Consider the following 11,861-nt stretch of genomic DNA (forward strand, 5'->3'; position numbering starts at 1 on the left):
TTTTCCCTTCTGGAAGAAGTTTACTAGTAGCCTGGTGTGGTACAGCGCAGGGGGGGAGGGAGGGAAATGGTGAATGGTGTGGGCCATGTGGTTTCAGAGTTGCTGTGGCCATCTTCCTCATTGCTTCGGTGGGAGTCGAGTCCCCCTGCAGTTGCTGGGCCTCTTAAGAGGCCTGAACTGGTACATCTGGCATGCGAGTTGAAGAATACTGATGTGAAGTAGCTGCTGCGGTCTGAAGCAGGAACAGGTCCATTCTGTTGCTGTGGTTTTTCGCTAACCCTGCAGAGAGGCCCTTGGGAGTTACTCGTGGCTGAGAAGTAGGACATGAGCAAGCAATGTGCACTTGCAGCCCAGAAGGCCAACCATGTCCTGGGCTGCATCAAAAGAAGTGTGGTCAGCAGGTTGTGGGAGGTGATTTCCTCCTCTGCTCCACTCTAGTGAGACCCCACCTGAAGTGTCGTGTCCAGCTCTGGGGTCCGCAGCACAAGAAGGACATTGAGCTGTTGGAGCCGGTCCAGAGGAGGGCCACAAAAATGATCAGAGAGCTGGAGCACCTCCCCTGTGGGGACAGACTGAGTTAGGGTTGTTCAGCCTGGAGAAGAGAAGGCACTGGAGACACCTTATTGTGGCCTTGCAATGCTCAAAGGGGGCTTAGAAGAAAGATTGAGAAAGACTTTTTACCAGGGCCTATAGTGACAGGACAAGGGACAATGGTTTTAAATGGAAAGAGGTAGGTTTAGAATAGATATAAGGAAGACTTTTTTTATTTTTTTTTCTGATGAGGGTGGTTAGACACTGGAAGAGGTGACTTAAACCATGACAACGTGTCATTTTTTCCTTAAAATTGAAAGCATCAGCGTGCTCTAACTTCTTATGTGTTGGCTTCACAAACTTGTTCAGGTGTGCCCAGAGTCAGCTGGCCAAGCCAGACCTAGCAGGCAAGCTGTTGTGCTAGAGATGCTGACTCGGGATACTTAACTTCTCAGGCAGGCTTTTACTGCTGCCTGGTGCTCTAGGCTACTCTGGGGGCTGAAATGCTGGTGCAGACTTAAAGGTAAGGCAAGTATGTCTGCACATACTGTGGTGTTAGACCTACTGTTACTTGATTTTTGCCTTAATTTTCCTGAGAACTTGGCAGCTAAACCCTTTGTGAATTAACTTTTATTTTTACATAATGATTTACAAGCATATTATCTACCTGAAAAAGAAAGTAAATTACTTCCAACTTTAAATGTCTGCACTTGTATGAAAGGACTCTTTTCATTCTACATAAACCACAAAGTTTAACAGCTTAGCAGAAATGGAAGCAGAATCTTACAATTTTAGTTTTTGGTGTAATTGCATAGCAACAACTGAAAGGCCTAACAATGTTCCCTCTCTTTTGTAAGCTTGGTTTTGCTAAACCTGGCCATTCAAGATACAGTATGGAGACCCTGACAGAGGCTGAGATGTGGGCACTGCGTCGTGAGCATCACTAGATGCCTCGCACTGCCACATGATTTAGCACAAAATTGTTCCCAGGGCCTGAGACCTCAAGCAGGTGTCCTCACTTCATGTTCCTAAAACCTGCTCCACTTGCAGTGGAGTCTGCTCTGGGTTTTTCTGTTTCTTTGGAAACTGCTGTAGCCAATTGAATCATCCTCCCCACTGAACTTGGTTGCATATTCCTTCTTTCCTCACAACGATCTACTCTTTCACTTGGCCTCCCTCTTTTTGTACCCCATTTCCCTGTGTTTTCTGTTCACGGTTTCTTAAGTAGCCCTTACTGTGTGCTGTTTTACTGGTGTCATTGTCACCTTGCTGCAGTAGCTGCCTTCTCTGTAGGTCCTGCTAAATCTTTAGTCTGGTCACTGTGCAGCTATGTAGACACTGGGTTTATGATGCGTAAGCCAGCTTGAAAGGAAAGCTTTCCTTAACACAGCCCAACCCACCCCCTGTGCTTAGCCATACATCCTCCTCCATCGTGCTTTGGCTGGAAAGTGTTTGGGAAGTTTTGATTGTGCTTTTTTTCCCTCAATGTTCATGCATTTCAAGGAAGCATAAGATGGTACAAGTTTCTGAGCCTGTCCCCTCTCTCCAGCCCCCTCTGCATGTTGCTATTAAATCTCTTAAAGCTGAGTCAATTTTTTAATAAGTTACAGCTCCTGCTACAGAAGGCCAGCCTACCACAGGTTCTTTGGGTGGATTCCTGCATTTGTAAAGGTCTGTTGTGTGGCCACTGGCTTTCATTGTGTGCTTTTTACTATAAAGTCAGTGGCGGGGTTTGAGCTTCTGTGAGCAACTGCTCCCAGCAGAGCCCTTTGGAGTTTGCTGAGGTTTGAGCAAGGATTGGAAGCCTGCTGTGTGCTTTCCTTTTCCTGCTGCTTGGAGTGAATAGCGAGCATCTGGAAGCAAAGCCATTCCCAGTGTACTCAGATAATCCCACTGGAGAAGGCAAAAGGAGCTGCTCTTGAGCCTGTGAGCTCTTGCGGTAGTGTTACCGATTGACTGCTTTGGTTCTCTCTCCTCTTGAACAGGAACATGCCCAAGAAAGGAGGAAAGCATGCTGAAATGGGGAAGGAAATGCAGATACAGTGTAAACGAGCAAAGGTGGAAGCAGCTTGTTCTCCATCAGTCATGAGTTTTGAGAGCCCAGACAGCCTCTTCGGAAGCTTGATCTCTCCCATCAAACAAGAGGTGTTTTTCAGGGAGTATTGGGAACAAAAGCCACTGCTTGTTCAGAGAAATGATCCCTTGCTGGCTGCTTACTACCAGTCCCTGTTCCAGTTGTCAGATTTGAAGGAGCTGTGCAGCCAAGGTCTCTATTATGGACGAGATGTAAATATCTGCAGATGTGTGAATGGAAAAAAGAAAGTTTTAAATAAAGAAGGCAAAGTGAACTACATGCAGCTGAAGAAGGACTTTGATCAGAAAAAGGCAACAATACAGTTTCATCAGCCTCAGAGATTTAAGGTTAGATGGTTTTGTTGACTATAATTAATACATGTTATTTAATGTAATATATTTTGCTGGAGTCATAATAGACATTGCATTATCTCTGTCCTCAGTAAATCCAGGGAAAGTAGCTGACATTGATGACCTCTAAAGTCTGTACATGAACTGTATTAATTAAATCATGGCTTATGCTTTTGCACTGCCTACCAGTGCTCTGCAGTAAGAACGAAATCTGGTTTCATGCTAGAAAAAATGCTTTATCACGTAAAAGTTCAGAAAAAAGCCTAAATGCACAAAATTGGTGATTATCCATCTGTATCTGCTTAAATCATCCCTTCTGCCCCACTGTTTCCTTGTGCAATCAGCGCCTTTGGTACCGCTTTCCTTTAAGGGAGAGCAGGGTGTGAAACCAAGTATTGTGTCACTGTCTGATCTCGGCTTGAGTGTAGCCATGATGCCCAGGGCCGTCTGCAGGTCAAGCTGAAATGTTGTACGGCTTATGCTGAAATCTAGAGCTTGAGCTGAAGGTACGAAAGTTCTGGTTGAAGTTGCACTTGTGCAAGTCTGGTAGTTGGCATCTTCTGATACGAGAATCATCCCTTCAGTGCATCATCTGCGACGTGTTAGATGTGGATGAGTGAAGTTTGTTTTTGAATATGCCGAAACAATCAGAGTCACTGGAAAAAAGTCTCTAAACTTGCTCTCTTTGATGATAGCCTGTATAGTGCAAGTCCTGCATGTGTTTATTGTCGATGTTTTGCTGTTTGTGGGATGATGAGTAGTTTATTTCCCTCTCTGTCTAGCCCTGTTTGTCTTTACAACCTAAAAATGGCACAGGAAAGAGAACATGTATTGGGGCAAGACTTCTTGGCTTCCTGCTCACCTTCACAGCACAGCTCCTTTCTGTCCCGCAGCAGGAACACTCATACAGACCATCCTCCTTCCCAGCCTCCGTACCCCTGTGGGGATGTGATCATTCACTAGAAAAACCTTCCAGATGATGGGGAGGCTGTGGGCTGGGGGCAACCTGGCTTGGCTGAGCTCTGCAGTAGTTACAGCACCGTTTCTTTCCAAAGGAGGAGCTGTGGAAGATCCAGGAGAAGCTGGAGTGCTACTTCGGGTCTCTGGTTGGGTCGAACGTTTACGTTACTCCTCAGGGGTCGCAGGGCCTTCCCCCTCACTACGATGATGTTGAGGTAGGACAGCACAGCCTTGTCGATGAAGCTATGCGTGGGTTTTTGCTAGCGAGAGTGCATACCGGTATGTGCACATTCTCCCCCCTCTCTCTCATGAAGTAACCTAAAATGTTTTTCCACTGAAAACTTATGGTAATTGGTTGCAAGTGTTTAGAGTCATTATTCCTGTATAATTTTACTGAAAAGTTACTAATAGTAGTATCTAATGGTAATACCATGTAAACTGCACTTTCCAGAGCTGGTATTTCCATTGGGTGAAAAGAGAATTTCTCTTCCCAGCTGCAGAAGCTTTCTAGCACCTTTTTTTTGTTTGTTCATTTTTACTTCATTCAGGCCTCTAAGAACTTAGAAGTCCTTTTTCCTTTAAGTACTTGTTCTTTCTTCAGCTGGACAGTGGAAGCAGACTGGTTGTGCTGGTTCCCATTTGCTGGTCGTACTGTTTTTAAGAAGTTACTGGTATGATGAAGTCCTGTGGTCCAAATGCATTTTAAATTAGCTTCTCAAAGAAACATTCAAGTGGACACAGCATTAAAAAAGTTGGACTGTCTCACTTAAACCAAAACAAAAACACCTCCTTATATATTTTTTTTGCCCTTTTCATTTCCATTAAATACATCTGGAGTTTAACTTTCCTCATGCTTGTTGTTCAGCAGCCCCACAACCTGCACGTTCTGGCGTATGTCATCAGGTTCCTGCTCACAGCATCCTCTAGATGTTTCTGATGCTCTCTTTGTAAGTGAATGCTGATAAGACCTCTCTCACCTGGTGTTTTGGCTATCTGTGTGGCAGACATTACTTTCAAGTTAGTTGTCTAGCACCTTTTTAAGTGTCTGGAGAGAAACAGTGGTTTTCAGATGCCTACCTTAGGATAAAACAGATCACACACTTCACAAGTCTTCTGTCTGTTGTCTCTAAGTAGAGCCTAAATAAATAGTAAAGATGTAAGTGTATGGATTGTAGACATCTAGAAATAATGTGAGTGGAATCCTGTTTGCCAAGCTGGGAAGTAGCTGAGAGCAGGGAAGGTGAAATCTGTTTCTTGTCAGAAAAGCAATCTGTTCTGCTTCTGTCCCCGATTTGTGGCATGTTTCCACAGACCTACCGTGTAAGAAGATTTAAAATTTCTGATCAGTTGGGTGCGTGAGGGGCAGCGCAGCTTCCTCATGCATTTGGATTAATGGTGTTTTGCAGGTGTTTATCCTTCAGCTGGAAGGTGAGAAACATTGGCGGCTCTACAAACCAACAGTGCATTTAGCTCGGGAATATAATGTTGAATCAGAAGATAGGATTGGGAGTCCCACACATGAATTCATATTAAAGGTATTAGAATTGAATCGCTTTACCTGGTCTGGGCTGTGGTTGCCAGAAAAGAAGCCATGTATAAAATGGTCCATTTCTTGAAGACAGTATTCTGAATGATCGTGGTGGTGAAATTGAGGGGACGGTTGGTGCACAGAACACTGTGAGCATGAGAAATTTGGGTGATAGTTGTCTAACCTATCCTTTTTCAAAGGTATCCTTTGCTTTAGTATTTAAATAATGGACCATGCAAACAGTTATTTCTGGAAATTCTCCAATATTCTCCAAGTTGGGCAGCCTCACTCCTGGATCATGTTTGTGAAGTTGTGTGCAGAAAAACTGTTTGGTTTTTATATGGTTATGAAACATTTTTGTGCTTTTCCATGCTGTCTATAAGCAATCGGGCTAATCCTTCAGTGCACTAAGACTGCCTGCTTCACCAAAGACTGTCACTGTTCTGGTGAATTACATTTTCACACACGCAGTCGCTCGGTTGGAAAAGACCTCCGAGATCATCACGTCCAACCGCTCCTGTCTACTCCCTAAACCATATCCCTAAGTACCTCGTCTACCCGCTCTTTAAATACATCCAGGGATGGTGACTCCACCACCTCCCTGGGCAGCCTGTTCCAGCCTCTGACAACCCTCTCAGTAAAGAACTTCCTCCTTATCTCTAACCTGAACCTCCCTTGGCACAGCTTGGTGCCGTTTCCCCTTGTTCTATCCTCCATCACCTGGGAGAAAAGACCAGCACCCACCTCTCTACAACCTCCCTTTAGGTAGTTGTAGGTGGTGATGAGGTCTCCCCTCAGCCTTCTCTTCTCCAGGCTAAACAACCCCAGTTCCCTTAGCCGCTCCTCATTTTAGTATTTACCCTTGGCTGATAAACAAAAGCATGAACTAAACCTCATATTAACTTGCTACATTAATAATTTCTTCTTTTTCCAAACCTGAAAATCAAGTGTTTGGCTGCTTTTTTGTTATTTGGAATAAAAAAGCATTGCACAGAGATGACTGCATGCAGCCCCTTTGAGAGCAGGGCATGTAGTACTTGTCCCATTCTGTTTTACATATTTGTGCCTTTGAAGCGTGCTGTTTATCCAGCAGACAGCGCTGCTCTGCATGGGAAGTCTCAGTAGTTTCTCTGCCTTGTGGCCTGTCACAGGGCCTCTCTCTGTGAGGTCTCTGCTCTTGCCGGTGCTCAGACCTGCCTTTGGGTGTAGGTAGTTTAGGAATAGTAGGACACATTGGGTGTGATGCTGACATCACTTGCTGTGTGGTTTCACAGATGGTAAAGTTCAGCTGTCATGATGTATTGGGTGATTAAAAATGGAAATTCCAGTTCCATTTTTAATTTCTGGACTGGACTTCAATACTATTGATTTTCATGGAGTAATGATGTATGCCACAAGCCATTTTACTGACATTAGTGGAGTGAAAATACTGGCCTCTGAAAAGGGGTTAAAAATTATTTGTGTTTTATTTATTATTCTTCTGTTGGGTGGCTGCTGTCAGGTTTTGGTTGTCTGTCTGGCGCCGGATGCTCCGCAGATAATTCTTACTTCCTCCCTAAACATCTTCAGAAGTAAGAAGGCAGCAGAGTGATCAGATCTGCATTGTGTCTCTTGGGAAATGCTCTGTCCTGCCCAGTCTGGATGTTGTCACCTGCAGTCTGTGAAGATTCTGGTTATTTTAATTGATGAGTGTTGTGCTTGCTGGCTCCTGTGAATGATGATGATGAGACTGCCTAGCAGATAAGATGAATAAGAGTTGGACTTCGCAGTGAAGACTGCTTTGAAAAATCATGATCCTGGGCTCTTGGTGGTAGGCATAGGGTGCTACAGCATGGAATAATTGCTTTTGCAGACTTTTGTATTCACCCTGGTAGATGTTCAGGACTCTTACCCTTCTTCCCCTGTGTGAGCTGCCCTCCAGTTTGTTTTCTTGCTGGGGATGTGAAACATAGCAAATGAAGAGAATTCAAAATATTCGTAGCTGGTTAGTGCAGTCCCTACACTGGTGAGTAAAGCACTTTATCAGTGGCAGAGAGAGGCTGGGTTCAGAACAAGTAAACCATACACAGCTGATCTAGGATCCTTTGCAGCTTGTTATGAATGGATGAAGGGACTTGATCTTGCCAAGTCTTGTGGAGCCTCATGATCTGAAAGGACTTTTCAATTCAGTGAAAAATCAAGTAGTATTCACTTGGAATATATCTGTGTTCGACAGGTAGGCTCATAGAAGTAGGTGATGTTACCAAATTTAAGGAATGGTAAAATTAAAATGGCATCAAATTTCATCATCGTTGCTTTATGGATTTTCTCTTTGTGCTCTCCAAGTCTCCAGATGTTTATAGGAGAAGCCGTAAGTAAACTGTTTTTTCCTTCTTGAGGGCAATTTAATTTGTTTTGCACTTCTCTCTTATCTTGACTTTCCTAATCTAATTTATTATCAGTGTAGAGATTTAATTTAGATAGGTGAGAAGAAAGCTAGGGAGGAGGACGGTTGCACTTCTTTTTTAAGTGTTTTAACTGAAAATTTCAGACAGCAGTATTGTAACAGATTGCTATCTTTACAGAATATTTGGCTTTTCTTGTGGAATACTGGCCTTTTCTTTTGACACGAGCTGACCAAATTCCCATTGCACTGCTCCTCTGCTGGCCTGCTGTATTGTCAGCAGGTTCATCTCAGCTCTTTCTTTGTCCCCTTCATGCAGCTGTGTTGGAGTGTGCATGTTCTGGGAAGTTAAAAGCTTGCTTCGTGGTTTCAGACAGGTATATAGTAAATATTAACAGTAAGTTGGAAAGTGTAAGGTATCGGACTTCTGGCTTAGAGTGCTTTATTTTACATTACTAAGGTGTACAGTGGATGATCTCTCTCTTCTGTGAATTTAAAAAATGTATGTTGTCAGTCTGTCTTCTCAGAGAGTGTTTTCTCTATTTTGACTACAATAGGGTGTTACCAGGTCCCCTAAATACATGAATTCTCTTTCATTTTCTTGCAGCCAGGTGACTTGCTGTACTTCCCGAGAGGGACTGTTCACCAAGCTGACACCCCTCTTGGGATCTCCTATTCTACACACGTGACCATCAGTACCTACCAAAACAAGTAATTGTTCTTTACCCTTTTTTTTCTAGCATGGCTCTTCTGAAAATGGGTTTCTTCTGCCAGATGATGTGTGTGAATAGCACAGACCTGAAACCGATGTTTCAAAGAAGTGATGTCCTGTTTTTCAAGAAAAATAACCACCTTGTAATGAGCTCTGCTTAGCTCTTCTGTGGTTTGTTTTTCTGTGAGTAATACAGGGATAGGACATGTCACCTTCCCCCCCAGAGATGTGGTGATGTAGTGTAGGTACCCCACTATTACGTATGTGCCTTGCTGTTAGTAACAGACTCTAAGCTCGTGTTCAGGTAGCAGTAAGTGAAGTTTTGGGGTTCAGGAGAATGAGAGGAGCGAGACCCTTGTTGTCTGAAGCAGCCTGTTTACCAGGTTTTTGTGCAGCAAGCTTGATTGTTTTTTAAGTGGTTATTTTATTATTCACCAGCTGTAGACTTTAATGTGGAAGATAATGTTACAACTGCAAACTCACTGGTGCGTTTAAAAAAGCTCTCACCAGTGGCTGGAGTTACTGTTCATTTCATAACTTGGATAGAGTCACGAGTTACTCCTTTCATCGTGTTTTCTCCTGGATCTGCTAGTCACCCACACCTATCCTGACAGACTAGCTGCAAATTCTTCCTACGCAAATATTTTCTACGTATCTGTGTTTTTTCATCTCTTACCATGTGCTTGCACTGGGTTTGGAGTCATTGGTCTACTTAGGAACTGGGAAGGACTCTAACAAGTCATACTTTTCTTTTTTTTTAATTTTAACTAAAGTAGTGTCTAGGGATCAGTGCTTGTCTGAAAACACAGAGTGCTGAGGGAGAGCAAGAGCAGAGGGTGAAGTATATGTAGGAGGACAGACCCAGCCCTGCTGCCTGCCCCAGTTGGGTGAGAGTCTGCTGGCAGCCTTGGGTGCTGGGCACTTGCCCATTAACCCGGCCTCTGAGGTGTGGTGGGGAGATTGGCCACACGCGGACAGGACAGCATTTTTGTGTGAGAGGCAAAAATGTTCCTGACAAGGTCAACTCAAGCTAGGCAAAGAAGGTGCAGGCAGTAGTCCTGCTTCCCCTCCTCAAGTTTATTCTTACAATCGGGGAATGGAAGCACAAAGGCCAGATTTTTTTTTAAAGGTAGGTAGGCTAAGAATGGGGATTTAATACAAGCCACCTACAAGGTGCCTGTTAGGTATCTAGGTATCATTAAAATCCCTGTAGAGATAGGGAGGGGTCTTGTTCCTGGGGCCACAATTAAGTTTGTGACAAAGCTAAAATCTGAACCCATGTTGGATGTGATAACCCTGGGTACATGTCCTCCTTCAATTTAAGTGTCTTGACAGCGCGTTAAGTGACTCAGTCCCACACACTTCATTGTGTGCTTCGAGGCCGTATGTGCACGTGATTGGATAATAATGGCCCTGGCAGGAATTTCTTCATTCACTTTCAGCTTTAAGCTGAATCCACTGGTAAATGGCAGGCACCTGCATCAGAACAAACTGGACCTTTCTCAAGTCAATTCCTTCCCCCTGTAGGAGCACCACTGGCCTGTAGCTAGCAAGGACACACACAGAGTTGAGATGAGAGTGAGCTATTGCATGAGACTACAGGGTGGTAATGGAAGGGCCAAAGGCACAAAGTAGATTTGGAACTGGAGCGCTACGTTTCCAGCCCTTGCCATCAGTTAAGATGTCTGTTTTACTGCAGTGCAGCTATTTTAGTATTTTTTTTTTCTTCCTGTTCTCCAGCTCTTGGGGAGATTTCTTACTGGATGCAATACCTGGCCTTGTGTTCGATACAGCGAAAGAAGATGTGGTGCTGCGGACAAGCATACCAAGGCAACTGCTTATGGTAAGTAGTTGGGACTAAGGGAGTAACAGTGCATCCAGCTGAAGCTTCAGCACTGAGGCAAGCGTGTATCTTGTTGATCTGCTTCGAAAGGTCCGTGCAGTGGCACTGTTGTGTCTAGCAGCACAACCACTTCTTTTGAAGTCTTCAGGATGTTCTCAGGTTTGCTCCACTTGAAGCATTGCTTGATTCATTGCACTGCCTTTCTTTCATATCACAGTGTCCTTCTGTGGCTTGTTTCCTTCTAAAAGTAATGGTGTTTGCTTTGGAGCTGTCAGACAGGCATAGTTCCTGTCAGGCCAAGCTTTTGACTCTTTAAAAAAGTAGTGGCACTGTAAATTGTTCTGTACCTCGTTATGGTAGCCCAGTTGTGCTGCTGCTCAGCTCATCAATATGCAGAAGGAACAAGTCTCTCTCAGCCACCTTTAGCATTGCAGGTAGCCCCAGAGGGAGGAAAAGTGAGCATCAGCTTTGGTGCGTGAACAGCTCATGTGAAATGTGTAAAAGAACCAAAGTTTGTTGTTTGGGGAGTAAATGTTGCTACCCTTTTCAAAAATAAGAGGACTATCCAGATTTTTTTCACTGCATTACTGCGCCTCTTTCTCTTCAGGCTAGTCCGTTTAGCTTGAATTCATGTGAGAGCAATTCTGTGTGAATATTTAGCAGGTGGATATAGCTGACTCGACTAAAAAACTGAGTAGCCTTTTGAGAAGGCTTGCCGACCGTGTGGAAAACACCAGAGAGCTGAGATCGTCTGACATGAAGAAGGATTTCATTATGAATCGGCTGCCACCTTACCTGGGATGTGACTCTGATCCTTTAATGCCAGGTAGAGTTTGAAGTTACCAGAACTGACTGATGACCAAAACTGGCAGAGCTGCTGCTAACTCTGCCTCTTATGACTTTGGTATTTTATAGTAGGCAAAGATTATAATCTAGCGTCAGCTTCATGTTGTGCTAGGCTCCACATATGCATTTGCACATCTCAGTTGGTTAATTCCGTGTCTAGCAGAAGAGATGACACGTCTCAGAGTGAAATAAAGGTTATCTTAGACTTAAATCAGCAGCTTTAATAAAGTACTGTGTACTGAGAATGTTTAACTGAGAGAATTTCTCGTTAGTCTCTAGCTTGCCATTACAGCTATTTGTAGTGTGTAAAGGTGAGAGAATTAAGAAAAACCCTCTCTCCCTCCCTGTCCCTGGCCCTGAGTTTGAGAACAGTGGGTGTTGAAACATAGGTTAACAAAAAAATGCAGCCACAAGAGAGTGGGTAGTGCAGAGAGGACTCAATTCCCACTGTTCGTCTAGTTTCCTTTTGTTATGGAGAATGAATTTTTTTTCTTTTCTTAGGTGGGAAGTTCCCAAAAATAGATAGCAAAATCAGACTGCAGTTTCGAGATCATGCTATCATTACAGTGGAACCAGATCAAGAGAATTCTGTAAGTACAAGATGTGGTGGATGTGGTCTACCTTGACTTCAGTA

General features: G+C 43.8%; 1 protein-coding gene across 1 annotated transcript; it reads left to right on the forward strand.

Annotated features, from left to right (window-relative positions):
* The first annotated feature begins 2,520 nt into the window (after positions 1–2,520).
* On the forward strand, positions 2,521–11,853 carry MINA (MYC induced nuclear antigen). The gene is made up of 7 exons (XM_010180622.1): positions 2,521–2,952; positions 4,011–4,130; positions 5,322–5,450; positions 8,434–8,537; positions 10,279–10,381; positions 11,042–11,207; positions 11,729–11,853. The coding sequence occupies exons 1-7, from the start codon at positions 2,521–2,523 to the stop codon at positions 11,851–11,853; spliced, it is 1,179 nt and encodes a 392-aa protein (XP_010178924.1).
* The last annotated feature ends 8 nt before the right edge of the window (positions 11,854–11,861 follow it).

Source organism: Mesitornis unicolor, unplaced genomic scaffold, assembly GCF_000695765.1.
Source record: "Mesitornis unicolor isolate BGI_N332 unplaced genomic scaffold, ASM69576v1 scaffold31943, whole genome shotgun sequence".
NCBI classification, from domain to species: domain Eukaryota; kingdom Metazoa; phylum Chordata; class Aves; order Mesitornithiformes; family Mesitornithidae; genus Mesitornis; species Mesitornis unicolor.

What these genes read in the sequence shown, in the direction of transcription:
- MINA (XM_010180622.1), top strand. Translation starts at nt 2,521, where the DNA reads ATGCCCAAGAAAGGAGGAAAGCATGCTGAAATGGGGAAGGAAATGCAG. An exon ending in CACATGAATTCATATTAAAG is followed by an intron (nt 5,451 to 8,433) that starts GTATTAGAATTG and finishes ATTTTCTTGCAG; the next exon opens with CCAGGTGACTTGCTGTACTT. An exon ending in ATCAGTACCTACCAAAACAA is followed by an intron (nt 8,538 to 10,278) that starts GTAATTGTTCTT and finishes CCTGTTCTCCAG; the next exon opens with CTCTTGGGGAGATTTCTTAC.